The following is a 16,308-nucleotide window of genomic DNA, read 5'->3' on the forward strand; positions in this document are numbered from 1 at the left end:
GACTTTTAAACGATGACTATATAACTTCAGATATCCTACGACTTTGATGTGATATCTTTGCCAGAAAACGAGGCCGTAGAGAAATGTGTAATTATAGTTTTTGTACTAATGTCCTAATATTTCTTTCTCTCGCTCCCTCGATCCCGCCCATCCTTCCTCTCTCCCAGGATTCAGTCGTGCCGCTCTGCCGTTTGGCCTGGTCAGAAGAGAGCTCTCTTGCGAGGGCTACGCCATTGATCTCCGCTGCCCTGGTGCTGATGTCATCATGATCGAGACGGCCAACTACGGCCGCACGGACAACAAGATCTGCGACGCCGACCCGTTCCAGATGGAGAACATCAACTGCTACCTCCCCGATGCCTACAAGATCATATCACAAAGGTAAGAGTCAACTGTTACCTCACCCAAGGCCTAGAATATTGTATTTCAAAGGTTATAGAACAGAGAGGTCTCGTTACACAAATAAAACCTGGAGTTAGTTATGGATGTGTGGTGGCACGATATTCTAGAGTCCAGTCTAGTAATTCTGGATCCACAACTTGCAAATGAAAACAAGTGGTTTTGGTTTGGGTGGTAACCCTAATAAACTAGCGTTTTTGTCACATATTCAACTTGTGGACAAAAAAACAGACAGTTTACCCACACCTCCCTGTCTTTCAATAATCAGATGGTTTTTGGGGGGTATTGTTGTGAAACTCTAGACTTTAAAAACTGGACAGGGGGTCATTAGTAGCAACCCTAGACCATATGGTCTATGCATTCCTGCACCAGTACCACTGCAGCTGCACAATCAGCCAGCCAGCCAGCCGGTCCATCTCAAAAGGACCCAAAGAGTCACATGAACATTTGGCTTCTTTTTTCCAACATTGACACGGCCCAGCCCAACGCCCTGAGCAATACCCCTTCCCCCTTTACAATACCATTTATATTAGTAACACTCTCCCAGGGCATTTAGCTACAGTGCAGTCACTAGGCTGCTTTCATCACTTTAACTCTGCTGTTGTGCCGGCCCCAGCCCGGCGGTGTGTATTTAAGGACCCCATGTGGTACGGGCCGGTTGTTGGAGCAGCCTTAAGGACAGTAAAGTAGCAGGAGGCAGCAGGATCAGGTGCACAATAGTGTCCAGTTTATTAACAGTGAAAGGTGGTTCCAGTTGAATGACGAAATTCAATTACTATTTACATAATCTCCAAAGGTATTTACAAAATGAACAGACTCAAAATACCGTTTGGAATCTAAATGAAGTCAGGCCTACCCTGTCAAACCATCTATACTGTAGCAGGTTGGGGTATACCAGGCTATGGACGGCCTCCCCACACAGCTTATATACTAGAGCTAGAACACTACATTAGCTCACAGGTTGAACACCTTTATACCTATAGCCACTTAGTATTTACCATACCATTAACCATGGAGCTCTTTACCCAAATATGGCATATTAAATCATGTAATAGACACCTTCATTGTACCCAGATTTGCATATTCTGTCTAAATAAACATCTTAAACATTCCTGGCTTATCTTCAAAGCAGGTATACTTTCCATTAATGAATAGAAATTTTCATAACAATAGTTCTGCAGGCCAACAGGCGGCAAAAAGTATTACTTATACAGCCGCGCACAAGTGCGCTCCCATTACGCACGCACAGGGCCAGTTCTTCCCGTTCTGCCACCCTAGGTGAGACTAAAAAAATGCTGCCTCCACAGAACTAGAATAGTCCCAGCAAGCAAAATGACATTGAAAAGACGTATTTTTCTGGTGTTTAAGTTATATTAAATGTAGGTTCTGAATGAAAGGTGAAAATAAGCATTTTCTGTAGGTTTAAAATACATTTTTTCCCAGGACGTTGAAATCGGGTTCATTTTCGGTTCTGAATTCAAGTTAAAAAGGTGTATTTTCCAGATGTTGAAATCAGGCTTGTATTTGGTTTGAATGAAAGTTGAAAAGACGTAATTTATAAATATCTATATTTGTCCAAAATCAAGGCCGGTCCGGACTGCACCAAAAAAAGACATCCAAAAAGCATCAGCCCGTGCTTACAGAGGTGTAGCCTACAGTGTTGCCTGAACTTTTATTTTATGAATAGCCATCTATGTGGTAAGCCTACCGTTTTTACAAGACCCCAAAAATATGTCCGGTCTGCCAGGACAAAAAAAAGACGTCGGCTCATGCTTACTGGGGTGTAGCCTACCATGTCGGCCCACAATGGAATTTTCTGAATGCCCATCCATGTGTTAGGCCCACCATTTGTAAAACAGGCTGTTGCATTGGCTTTATTAGTCCTGATACCTGTGACTAATCAGTTTGGCTATTTAAGCTCTGAATATCAGCTACCCAACTTTATCAGGAGTTATCGTGAGCCTATTTGCAATGTGTTTACACAGCAGGAAATGCAGAAGTATTTTCTTTTTTCGATATGATCAGCGTGTAAAAAAATGTACGGATACAAACTTTAAACCACCGATTATGACAATGGAGGGAAACTCCTGGACAACGGTTGTGATTGTCTGACACATGCTGGCTGAAACAATGGAGATGAATACACCTCATAAGGAGAGAAAAATGATGGTGGGGATTTGTCCGTGACCATGGATGCCACTATCGGTTTACTAAGTATTTGAAGAATTAAAAAGAACCCATCAGCCAATTGGTCATAAACAAAAACGACACAAATATGATGATTAACAGAAAAATATGATCCGTGAAAATAATCACTGTTTCAAAGGAGAGAAATTAGTGTTTACACATGAGTCATGTCTATAAATTAACTTCTTTGGTTTCATCATTTCTGGTGTCATTGGAGGGAGAAAAAAACATAAAACGGTAGCAAGCTAGCTTACAGATTAATTGCAAGGAAAGGTCTGTAGGGGTTTTCACACTCTTTCCCTGTCATCGCTATTTCTCCCTTCAGAGTAGGACAGGGTAATAGCCCTGGGCGGGGGATAATGACATTTTTCATAATTAATATTTTCTGACGGAGGGGAGTTGATGACTGTAGCTCACATATCAGACGCCACTGTCTTGTCTGCATCCCCAAAAAACCTTGTGTAATGTCATTGTGATGGTGATGACGATGATGATCTGCCGGCTGCTATTGTAGAATAGATGATTCAAGGGAGACGTAATGGGAGAAAAAAATGTATTAGCCTACCGACCGTACATAAGTTGGACGTAATTGTCCAATATTTCAATGCTAATCACATACTTATAAGCAGGCAGTAATGGGCAACGAGTGGCTGGTTAATAAACTCTTAGCATTTTACGTATGTGTTTCTTATCTGTACGTAATTATAACTACACATGGATTTCCTACAAGGTTACTGGCTCACTGCAGGGAAGTTTTATGGCAGGTCTGATAACAACCTAATTTCTACTTTGGCTGTCACACTGAAAGCTCTCCTTTTCGGCTTTTGAGGGACAGCTAGGCTTTCTGCTTCAGCTGTGATTCTGTGAGAGATCTGTCCAACTTGCACGACTTTGCATTTGACCTTCTCAAATATTTATCACTAAACGGTGTGCAATTCTTTCAGCTTGTTTTTGTAATGGATAACTGTTTCCAGCACATAACGTTCTGAGAGCCACATGCTTCTTCGAGCTTGGTGAGAGCGTGGTTTTGTCCTCTGGGTATTTTACATACAACCATCCCACAACTTTCTGGGAAGGGTGCAGAATAGTTGCTTGGCTTTGGAACATTCTCAGCACATGGCAGGACTGATCACCGACGACGATAGGAGTAGGAGTTCAGATACGTGGCAGTGTGGTGCCAGGACAACAACCTCTCCCTCAACATCAGTAAGACAAAGGAGCTGATTGTGGACCACAGGAAACAGAGGGGTTAACACGCACCCATCCACATCGATGGGGCTGTAGTGGAGCGAGTCGAGAGCTTCAAGTTCCTCTGTGTCCACATCACTAAGGAATTGATATGGTCCACACACACAAACAGTTTAGAACAGGGCACGACAGAGCCCCTTCCCCTCGGGAGGCTGAAAAGGTTTGTCATGGGCCCTCAGAACCTCAAAACGTTCTACAGCTGCACCATTTGGGAGCATCTTGACTGGCTGCATCACCGCTTGGTACGGCAACTGGCAAGGCACCGGACTGCAAGAGGGTGGTGATTATGGCCTAGTACATTGCTGGGGCTGAGCTCCCTGCCATCTAGGACCTCTATACCAGGCGGTGTCAGAGGAAGTAAGAGAAAATTATCAGACTCCAGCCACCCAAGCCATAGAATCTTCTCTCTGCTACCGCACGGCAAGCGGTACCAGTCCACCAAGTCTGGAACCAACAGGACCCTGGAAAGCTTCTACCCACAAGCCATATGACTGCTAAACAAGACTGCTAAATAGCTAATCAAATGGCTACCCAGACTACCTGCATTGACCAATAACTCTTGCACCGACTCTACCCAATCACTCACACATACTTAGACTGACACCCCTGACACACACACACACACACACACACACACACACACACACACACACACACACACACACACACACACACACACACACACACACACAACACACAACATGCACCGACACCCACACGCGCACACACAAAGCCATACATACGACTTTGTTCCTCCTGTCACTTTTTATATTTGTTATTATATTTTTGTGTTTACAAGCATGTGACATACATTTGATTTGTTTGAAATTAACTAAAGTTTCTTGATATTTCATTACTTTAACAGAATGTTTCCTAAAAGTTCAATGGTTCTTTTTAAATTCATGTTCTCAAATTATTCTGAGAACGTTAAGAAAACGTTAAGAAAATGAGCAGATGATGATGTGAAAGTAGAGCTACAGCAGAGTGAACCAAGGGCTGTAACAATACTCTCTCTCTATCCTCTAAGTGTGTTCAGGTGTGTTAGCTGCCCCCAATAATTGACCACACCTGATCTTAATGAGTGCTTGTTTCTTTTGAAATGGGGTCTGTCTAAATAGACTAAAATGACCACCTTTGTATGCGTAAAAAACCATGGCATGCTAACTCCATCCTGGTGACGCAGTGGCCTAATTCCATAGATAGAGAACAAAAGACTATAGGTTTGAATCTCACTGAAATATATAAATAAATGTTTGCATGATTAATGCCTATGGAAGTGTCTGATCTGTGCTTGGAGTTTTAAAAAGTTAAGTCTTGTTGAAACATTCAGTTAGTTTTAAGGAAGTTATTCAAAACCTCCAAATAACCTATCATTTCTGTTCATAGAGGGCTAATAATAAAGACATTTTCACTTAGAACGTCAAAAAACGCTCCGTTTTACCGGTCATGAAACGTATGGCTTCATTTCCACATCCAATGTGAAACCAAAAACAGACGTTCTCACAACTTCCTAGGAACCAAAAGTGCTAGCTGGGATGCCTCTGCGGCTGCTGTTGATGCTATGCCTTCTCAATCCCTCAGCCTCAAGAGAGCTTGATTGAAGTGAGGCCAATTTCATCCTATATTTACACAAAATCAGTTATTCTATTCCCCTCTCTCTCCCCCTCCATCTTTCACTCACAAACACAAACACACACAGTTGTAACAGTTTTAAGAGTAGTACATAAAACTTCATAGCCAAGGTCATTTCAAGTTATGAGGCAAATAACTAACTCCCATAGCAAAGGCTAGGGAGTCTCCCATAACAAATACACGGGCAACACTTGATAAACAGTACATGGTTTTCACTTGATGAGACTTATGTGTTTCCTGTGACCCACTAGAAACAGTCACTTCAGCCAATTACCCTCTGCAGCCGCCTGTTGTGCACATTTTAATTGCTCTTTGTGTGGGTGAGTGGTGCTTAGTGGCTGGAACTGATAAGGCTGATATTCTCATCTCATATACATGAACATCCCATAATATACTCCCTACCTTTCTTCAGCTCAACTCCTCATTCTTCCACACTGTGTCCGTATTCCTCTTTATATATATATTTACTGTGTGTGTGTGTGTGTGTGTGTGTTTCTCTTTATCTATTTACTGTTTCTCTCTTTTATTTATCTCCCTCTATTTATTCTCTTCTTCCTCCCTCAACTTGTTAATAGCATCAACAGTACAGTATATTTAATGCCCTGCTCGGATTAATATGATTTTCATATCCTTCACTACAGCAATACTGCAAACCGGATTTGAATGAGTGTGTGGAGGGAAGAGGGAAGTGTCTATGTATTATTCATGTGTCTCTCTCATTCTAATACCACTCTGGGGATGTTATAGTAGTTTGTGTCATTGCTGAAATGTTTGTGATCCATCTTTTCCAGGTGCAACAACCGTACCCAGTGTGTGGTTGTGACTGGCTCTGATGTCTTCCCTGATCCTTGTCCTGGCACTTACAAGTACCTAGAGGTCCAGTATGAATGTGTCCCATATAGTAAGTATTCAGCATGTAATGATGCTGTGCAACTATCTGTTTTTTCTTGAATGTGTAGTTAGGTTTATTAGATCCTTTACTTATTAAGTGGGGGTCCTGTCGGAGGGGGGGATATGTGTTATCTGTGTGTAGAAGTTTGTTTTCTGTCTGTTATAAAACAATGAAAAGCTGATCTTTTTAAATGAAATAGTAAATGTATTTATAAAAATAATAATCTGACTCTTGTTGCTGTTACGGTATGTAATTAGCTGAAGATTTATTTTCATGAAATAATATTTAGTTTTTGACCTCTTCTCCATTTCTCATCTAACTTTCCGTCCCCTCTTGTATCTTTTCTGTATTAACCTCTATCCTCTCTCTCCTTCTATGTTTCAGTCTTTCTTGTTCCTTAGTTGTCTCGCTAGGATCTTTTCCCTCTTCCGTTTGTTGCTTCACTGCTTTAATGAAGGAACTCAATATTGGGTTGCTCGACATCAGCCATTGTTCACTTGCAATTGTATTTTTTGGCTCATTCGGGAAATTGTGCCTGTAACATTGGCAAGTAATGTTCTGTGTGTGGGCGAAGCGGACTACGGAATTTAGATTTGTGTCTATAAAGTTTTTGAGTAAATACCGCCCCAGACAATACTGCCAGATATAACCCTTTTGCTGTTTCTCTAAGAATGTTATCTGATTTTAAACTGATTAGGGATTTCAGAAACAGTACAATGTTTCTTTATGTCAAACAATTCACTTGGACAGTAATTCGGCCTGTTTATTACTGATGCAATCAGGCAAAACAAATATTATTTTGATGGCTAGAAAAGCATGGAATCGTGATTGGTTGAACAATTTGTGTAGTTTGTCTCCAGCCCTAACCTGTATGCTTCCATATTATAGGGTCTGATAATCTCCTTCTGTTTGCTGTTTTTCTTGTTCCCCCAAAACAGCCATCTCTTGGTCCTCTATCGATCATATCCTGTAACCTTCTCTACTCATGTAGCCTACCTGGTAGTTGACTCACGATAACCTTTCTCTCCCTCTTGCACTCTTTCTTGTTTGCTTTCTTTCTTTTTCAATGCCTAAAATAGAAGTGGAACAAAAAGGTAAATGAGTGGTCCAGTCCTCCCTCTGTCCCAGCCCCACCCTTCCCCAGCTCCCTGTAATGTGGTGTTACAACCCTCCCTCTTGTCTCCTCCCTCCTGATTACCTCTTGTCAAAACGCCTGCCCCAAACCCCCATAAGGTGTTGATTGCAACTCTGGGAGATAATTTTAATTTCAAAGCCGATTTGTAAAAGCAGCCTTGAGGTTTGAGAGATGGAGCCCGTTCAGATTCACTAGACATGTTACCAGTGCTGGTCTCGTACGTCACCAGATATTACATCCCCTACGCACCTCTAGTACCTCAAATCTCGCAGTAGACAGTTTGGAAGAATGCTATGAAGGCAGTTTGTCATCTAAACCATTATACATTTCAATAATACAACATGATACAGATACACCAATTCACAAGCATGTGAAGACATTTTAAGAGGGTTATTTTCCCATTTAAATTCAAATGACATAGTCGGACACAACAACATAACTAAGCTACCACCAAGCCTAACTATAAAAAACTATTAGCTAGAGCTCTCAAATACAGAAATGCATAAATGTTATCATACAGTATCATATGCATTGCACTGAGCTCGGTAGCATGCTAAACAAATAATGCTGTGCATCAGGTAGCCTAGCAGTGAGAGCATTGGGCCAGTGGCCAAAAGGTCGCTAGTTCAAATCTCTGAGCCGACAAAGTTAAAAATCTGTCTGTGCCCTTGAGCAAGGCACTTAAACCTAATTGCTCCAGGGTCACTGTTGATAATGGCTGACCCACGACTTGACCCCACCCTCCGGGGGTATCTCAGGGAGTTGGGATATGCAAAAAAAAAAGACATTTACATTTCACAAATGCTTATAATACACACTTACATGTGTGATGGTCACCTGTTGGCAGATATGGGAGAGTGAGGTTGGCAAAAACTGAAAGAAGCCCAACAAAACCCCAAACCCAAGAAGTCCAACAGCAGAGGTAAAAGACCTCTGCTGTTGTTGTCCTGTCTCCTCTCCAAACCCTACTCTCATCTTACCCCAGCTTCACTGCCACCTCCTCCATCCAGAATGTTGTTGTGGTTCTCTCCACAAGTCTTATCCCTTATCATTCTCTGTGTGCTTTTTCAGTAAGCATGTGCAGTTTTGCCATTTACACAATTGTCAGTGTCACTGTTTGATGCCAGGTAGAGGTTGCAATTAAAACAAGGGTTCCAGTATACACTTCATCCCTACCTCTCCCATCCCCTTACATGTCTTGCATTTACAGGGTTTATCCTCCTTTGGTTTGACTTTTTGGATTTGTTTGGTCCCACACAGTTAACGTGTACGGCAGACAAACTCTATAAAGAAGCAAGTCCTTTACTCACTCTTGCACATCATTTTCTTGGCTTCACCTTTGATTTTTCGTTCTATTCATAAGCAATAGCACTAAACACTAGTTAAATGACTGTCACTCATCTTTGTCCCACACTCTACTTGGACAGCAGCGAAAACTATACAATATACACACTACATACGTGATGAAATATCTGTTTATACTCTGCATATTTAAAAAAAACTTAAACCCATCTTTCTGTTTCTCTGTCCCTCACTAGTTTTCATTTGTCCCGGGACCCTGAAGGAGGTGGGGGAGCCCACGTTTGTGTTTGAGGTGGAGCAACAGGCGGGGGCGTGGTCTAAAGACCCCCTGCAGGCAGGAGACAAGGTCTTCTTCATGCCCTGGACGCCGTACCGCACTGACACCCTTATTGAGTATGCCTCCCTGGAGGACTTAAAAAATGGCCGCCAGACTACGACGTATAAACTCCCACATCGCGTTGACGGCACGGGCTTTGTGGCCTACGACGGGGCCATCTTCTTTAACAAGGAGCGCACGCGCAACATTGTGAAATTTGATCTCCGCACACGCATCAAGAGTGGTGAGGCCATTGTGGCCAACGCCAACTATCACGACACCTCGCCGTACCGCTGGGGCGGCAAGACGGACATAGACCTCGGTGTCGACGAGCGGGGGTTGTGGGTGATCTACGCAACGGAGCAAAACAACGGACGAATCGTGATCTCACAGCTCAACCCTTACACGCTCCGCTTCGAGGCCACCTGGGAGACGGCGTACGACAAGAGATCCGCCTCCAATGCCTTCATGGTGTGTGGCGTGCTGCACGTGGTGCGGTCCACCTACGAGGAGAACGAGAGCGAGACGGCCAAGAGCCACATCGACTACATCTACAACACCAAGCTGAGCCAGGGAGAGTACACAGACATCCTGTTCCCCAACCAGTACCAGTACATCGCTGCTGTGGATTACAACCCCAGAGATAACCAGCTGTACGTGTGGAATAACTTTTACATCCTGCGCTACGACCTGGAGTATGACGCTGAGAAAGACCCTGCTGACGGTAAGCCTCAGTCACAGTACGGCCTGTTTCAGATGAATCCTGATCTGAGATCTGTATGTGTACATTGAATTTTCAAGCAAGCCTCCCATTGAAATCAAAACAGGATTTCTGTAAAAAGACTGAGTTACACTCACATATTTCAGGTTGAGATTCAGCCCTTTGTGTTGTATTTGTGTCAGGTGCTGAATATATTCCTGTGTGTGTTGAGTGTGTGTTGCTGCATGGGATGTCACAGATGACTGATTTTTAATTTTGAACACAATTCAAGTGTGATTCAGAGAATAGGAGATTGTGTTTGTCCTGGGGAAAGACCTAATTTGTAAATAGAAAATGACAGATTCACCTTGGAACGAGGTATAACTCCCCCAGGAGCCTTCATACTCTGGCACAAGGCATCAGCTATAAAGCCTTGCTTCCTTTATTACCATAAGGCAAGCTCAAGAACTCCCTCTCCACTTGAAGCTTGGACCCTATCAAATGTTCTAATCTCAGGTCTTATCCCAGTCCTTTATGAACAGTGGCCTTGTGAACTTCCCTTTTAATGCCCCGGAATGGGATTCTGAAATATTGCATACAGTATGACAGAAGGTTATCCCACTTTCTTTGCCTTGCCTTTGCAGCCGATTCGGGCATCTGTTGCCATGGCTACCCCATCAACCGTTCGTTGACGGCCCCTCATTTACCCTAGATTGAGACAATCTCCATAATATTATGGCCTGGCGGTCGGTGTTAAAACGCAGAGTCAAAGTACCATGTGGCTAGATGGCGGTAACACCGGTGAATCATGGCCGGATGACACGGTTAGAAGAATGACTTGAGCGCTGTTGAAAAGGAGAAAAAAATATGATCAAGATATCAATAACGGCTGATGATCCTGTCAAACGCTGTAGGGTTTTAAATGAATCTGTGAAGTGTCTGAGGGGAGACGGACGTGCATGTCATCAGTCAGGGCCCTTACATCACAGTGTCTGATAATGGGTGTAATTACCTGCCTGTAGCCTCCTTATCCCTGAGAGCTAGGCTAAGTCCCTGCTAACGCTCTGCACAACAAGGAACTATCAACTCTATACCATGATGCTGTGACGTGTTGGGGTGGAGCCTCCTCCTTATCGCTAAACGCTAGGCTAAGTACCTGCCTAGTCACTTTGGGGGAACATGCTACCACGCTGCCATTGGGGTTTCAAGTTGTTCCACAGTGCTGCCCCCTGCACAAGAGCAAGTTCTGACTGAGTTCTCACATTTTCGCTGATTTAAAATGGTATTTTATTGAGAATAAAGTGATATCCAGTAAGTTGGCATTCCAGTGTATAGCTAGGTTAATGTTAAGGATTTGTGATCCCTGACCTGTGTGTGCAAGGGCAATTTCCCCATGAATACCATATGTTCCTGCACTCTGATCACGTGTCAACGCGACAGACAGACAGACAGGCAGACAGAAGCCTTGAGCTCGTGACGGTCTTAGGTTCAGTCTCTGTGTGCCCAACCCAACCAAGGCAGTCAATTAAGACCATGTAGAATAGATAGACACCAGATACTAGAATTTTAAGTTGTTTCTCCATTGCCGAATTGGCATGTATTTGCATGCAAATGGCCTCTTCTGGCTGCTCAGGATAAGATGTATGTAAATGTAATTAACAAGTGAATTATCATAATTCCCCTTCATGCCTAATAACAGCCACACAGAGAGGAGAGAAGTCAGCATGGCAGTGCATTCCCAATCAAGGGGCTTTACTCTGTTTTGCTCTCAGCTAATGCTTCAGCAAACGCAAATGCCAAAAACTGACGCTAGGGCTGTCCCAGACCTAATATAAATCTTTGTCAACTGAAAGTCGTCTGTTCTTTCGACCGATCAATTGGTCAAAATGTTAAAATGTGTATTTTTCCCCTCTATAGACACACCCTATGTGTTTTGATAAAATCAACTGTATATGCATTGAGCTTGTCTGATGCTTTAAGCTCACTATTTGATGAAACAAGACACAAATGACTCGAGAGGGAGATCAAGACCAGAAGATTGAAACCTTAACCTGTCCCGACCATCCTCCTCCCTCTCCTGCTGGCTTTTGCAGATTCTGCCATTACTCTCCTGATGTTGCCGGTAATAGGCTACACTAGGAGACGGCAAACTTTCTCATGTGGGAGGCCAATTTATCTTACCATTTCTACCGATCTGCGTGCCGGTAATGGTTTTCATATGAACATTTTTGTGGAACAGTTTCATTTAATTTATAATAACGTCTTCATATATCATTGTCAAGTGGTTAATCAAAATTCTATTCAAATCTAAATGAAAATTATACTTTTTAGGTTTGTAAGTTCTATTGCCATTGCCAACTATGTAAAAATAGCCTACATAAAGCCTAATAAAAACAATAAAATAGCCTAAACAATGCAGCCTGCAGGTAGAAAATATCCCGATTAAAAAATAAATATCCTATAAATCACATTGGCTACACATGGCCTGTCTGCAACCAATTTGAAACATTGTATCAACTATTAACTTGGGTCTATCCGGTTGCAACATACAGTTTCCTGGACCAGTGAGCTCGGGACAGACATCCCTGTAGGCAATTTGCGCAAGAGATAAGAATTATTCAGGTAGGCCTATTTTATGACGTTTCCACTGGATCAGGGCATTACATTTTTCCCTTACACGATGAGTGGTTATGGAAAGGGAGAGAGCTGGAAAGATTTTTCAAATGCATTGAGGAATTGTCATTCTCAATGGATGTAAAAATATACTTAATTTGCTTGCTGTTTGAGGTAAAGAAAACATTACATTGAGAAGCTCCACAGCTCATTAATGGGGCAGCATTAAACCAATCCGGAATACTATCAGATCCCCAAATGGTAGATTAGAAATGATAGGAATTAACGGTAAATGTACTACTAGTGATACATGTAATGGGGAATTGATAGACACTAACAATTCACACAATGAAGTTATGGAACAATGAGTGTACACAAATTGTCGGGAGAGGGCACACTCTGGAGAGAGACGTGCATTGTGCAGCCACACTCCCCCTCTTCTTGGACTGTACCTCCACAATGGATTAGTCTCGGCTTCCGCAATGGATTAGTTAACTGAGATGGGCGCAAATCAAACGTGTGTCTCCTCTGCTATAAAATATATATATATATATATATATATATATACACACACACAATTGTTTAATTTATTTTTCTGGCACAGGAGACACCTGTTTTTTTAGTTAAAAAATAATAATTCCTCAACAACAAAATCTCGGCTGAATAATTGGGGTCAGCCCAAACAGACACACAAACTCTCACTGGCTTAACTGCATGCGAAAGATCTAATGATGAAAACCACACAGCCACACACTAGCCTACATACAGTGCCTTGCGAAAGCCCCCTTGAACTTTGCGACCTTTTGCCACATTTCAGGCTTCAAACATAAAGATATAAAACTGCATTTTTTTTGTGAAGAATCAACAACAAGTGAGACACAATCATGAAGTGGAACGACATTTTTTGGATATTTCAAACTTTTTTAACAAATCAAAAACTGAAAAATTGTGCGTGCAAAATTACTCAGCCCTCTTAAGTTAATACTTTGTAGCGCCATCTTTTGCTGTGATTACAGCTGTAAGTCGCTTGGGGTATGTCTCTATCAGTTTTGCACATCGAGAGACTGAAATGTTTCCCCATTCCTCCTTGCAAAACAGCTCGAGCTCAGTGAGGTTGGATGGAGAGCATTTGTGAACAGCAGTTTTCAGTTCTTTCCACAGATTCTCGATTGGATTCAGGTCTGGACTTTGACTTGGCCATTCTAACACCTGGATATGTTTATTTTTGAACCATTCCATTATAGATTTTGCTTTATGTTTTGGATCATTGTCTTGTTGGAAGACAAATCTCCGTCCCAGTCTCAGGTCTTTTGCAGACTCCATCAGGTTTTCTTCCAGAATGGTCCTGTATTTGGCTCCATCCATCTTCCCATCAATTTGAACCATCTTCCCTGTCCCTGCTGAAGAAAAGCAGGCCCAAACCATGATGCTGCCACCACCATTTTTGACAGTGGGGATGATGTGTTCAGGGTGATGAGCTGTGTTGCTTTTATGCCAAACATAGAGTTTTGCATTGTTGCCAAAAAGTTCAATTTTGGTTTCATCTGACCAGAGCACCTTCTTCCACATGTTTGGTGTGTCTCCCAGGTGGCTTGTGGCAAACTTTAAACAACACTTTTTATGAATATCTTTAAGAAATGGCTTTCTTCTTGCCACTCTTCCATAAAGGCCAGATTTGTGCAATATACGACTGATTGTTGTCCTATGGACAGAGTATCCCACCTCAGCTGTAGATCTCTGCAGTTCATCCAGAGTGATCATGGGCCTCTTGGCTGCATCTCTGATCAGTCTTCTCCTTGTATGAGCTGAAAGTTTAGAGGGACGGCCAGGTCTTGGTAGATTTGCAGTGGTCTGATACTCCTTCCATTTCAATATTATCGCTTGCACAGTGCTCCTTGGGATGTTTAAAGCTTGGGAAATCTTTTTGTATCCAAATCCGGCTTTAAACTTCTTCACAACAGTATCTCGGACCTGCCTGGTGTGTTCCTTGTTCTTCATGATGCCCTCTGCGCGTTTAACGGACCTCTGAGACTATCACAGTGCAGGTGCATTTATACGGAGACTTGATTACACACAGGTGGATTGTATTTATCATCATTAGTCATTTAGGTCAACATTGGATCATTCAGAGATCCTCACTGAACTTCTGGAGAGAGTTTGCTGCGCTGAAAGGAAAGGGGCTGAATCATTTTGCATGCCCAATTTTTCAATTTTTGATTTGTTAAAAAAGTTTGAAATATCCAATAAATGTTGTTCCACTTCATGATTGTGTCCCACTTGTTGTTGATTCTTCACAAAAAAATACAGTTTTATATCTTTATGTTTGAAGCCTGAAATGTCGCAAAGTTCAAGGGGGCCGAATACTTTCGCAAGGCACTGTAGTTGTTGAGTTTACACATGAGTTTAAGAACCCTTACACCAGCTACGGTTCTGCTGCTGGAATTGAAACTTGAATGCATACAGCTACAATGTATTTGCATTCATAACTGCCCTCTGCAGATCATTAAGTTAAGTTTTATGAGAACAAAAGCCCTTAGCTGCTCATAGAGGGAGGGAAATAGAGAAGCATGGCTGTGCCTGCAGCAAGATTTTGCCTGTGCCATTCACATGAAAGAAATTGGTTCATGTTTATTAGGTTGCTCAGATCTACACCTTTAACTGCCCTGACTACACCGCTATTAGGATTTATTGCGCCTCTCAGAGAGAGTATAGATGGGGATTAAACAACCTGTTCTGCAGGGTGATCTAATGGTGCTAAAAGAACATCTCTCACTGATACTGAGAAGCACTTGAGGCGCAGAGAGGAAATTAATTTAGTCCATTAAGATTCACGGGGTCCCACAGTTAAAGTTCCTTGAAGAACCGAATCGCTACAATTCTCTGCTTTTTTATAGAGAACAGTATAATCAGTACAATACCACCAATGTGTCTTCTTCTACTATGCCACCAGCCTACAGTGCCTTCAGAAAGTACTCATACCCCTTGACTTTTCCACATTTTGTTGTGTTAATCAGTGGAATTCAAATGGTTTTAATTGTCTTTTTTTTAGTCAATGATCTCCACAAAATACTCTGTCAAAGTGGAAGAAACTTTTTTTTTTTTAATTCATGGTAAATAAACCACTAATTAATTAATTTTGATAAGTATTCAACATTCAACCTTTGGCAGTGATTACAGCTGGGTGTCTTTTTAGGTATGTCTCTAAGAGCTTTGCAAACCTGGTTTGTACAATATTTGCCCATTACGCAATTAAATTCTTCAAGCTCTATCAAGTTGGTTGTTAGTCATTGCCAGACAGCCATTTTCAAGGCTTGCCATAGATTTTCAAGCTGATTTAAGTCAAAACTGTGACTAGGTCACTCAGGAACATTTCAATGTTGGCTTGGTAAGTAATAGTGTATATTTGGTGTTGCGTTTTAGGTTATTGTCCTGCTGGAAGGTGGATATGTCTCCCAGTGTCTGGTGGAAAGCAGGCTGAACCAGGTTTTTCTCTAGGACTATGCTTAGCTCTACTCCTTTTCTTTTTATTAAAAAAACTACATAGTCCTTGCCGATGACAAGTATACTCATAACATGATGCAGCCACCACCATGCTGGAATAAATGACGAGTGGTACTCTGTTGTGTTGGATTTGCCCCAAACATAACGCTCTGTTTTTGCCACTTTTTTTTTGCAGTATTACTTTAGTGCCTTATTTCAAACAGGATGTATGTTTTGGAATATATTTGATTCTGTATAGGCTTCACTGTGTCATTTAGGTTACTATAGTGGAATAACAACAATGTTGTTGATCCGTTCTCAGTTTTCTCCTGTCACAGGCATTAAACTCTGTAACTGTATTAAAGTCACCATTGGCCCCATGGTGAAATCCCTGAGGGGTTTTC

General features: G+C 42.0%; 1 protein-coding gene across 12 annotated transcripts in view; it reads left to right on the top strand.

Moving 5' to 3' along the window:
- Positions 1–16,308, top strand: part of LOC118401985 (adhesion G protein-coupled receptor L2-like) — a 145,168-nt gene that overhangs the window by 53,858 nt on the left and 75,002 nt on the right. For all 12 annotated transcript variants that reach the window (XR_004829406.2, XR_004829407.2, XM_035799751.2 and 9 more), the window contains exons 3-5: positions 168–381; positions 6,258–6,367; positions 9,032–9,835. Coding sequence is in view for 10 of the 12 variants with exons in the window: in XM_035799751.2 (XP_035655644.1) it covers positions 168–381; positions 6,258–6,367; positions 9,032–9,835 (1,128 nt within the window). In the remaining 2 variants the exon portion in view is untranslated. The remainder of the gene's footprint in view (positions 1–167; positions 382–6,257; positions 6,368–9,031; positions 9,836–16,308) is intronic.

The sequence above is a fragment of the Oncorhynchus keta genome, chromosome 23, assembly GCF_023373465.1.
Source record: "Oncorhynchus keta strain PuntledgeMale-10-30-2019 chromosome 23, Oket_V2, whole genome shotgun sequence".
Classification (NCBI taxonomy): domain Eukaryota; kingdom Metazoa; phylum Chordata; class Actinopteri; order Salmoniformes; family Salmonidae; genus Oncorhynchus; species Oncorhynchus keta.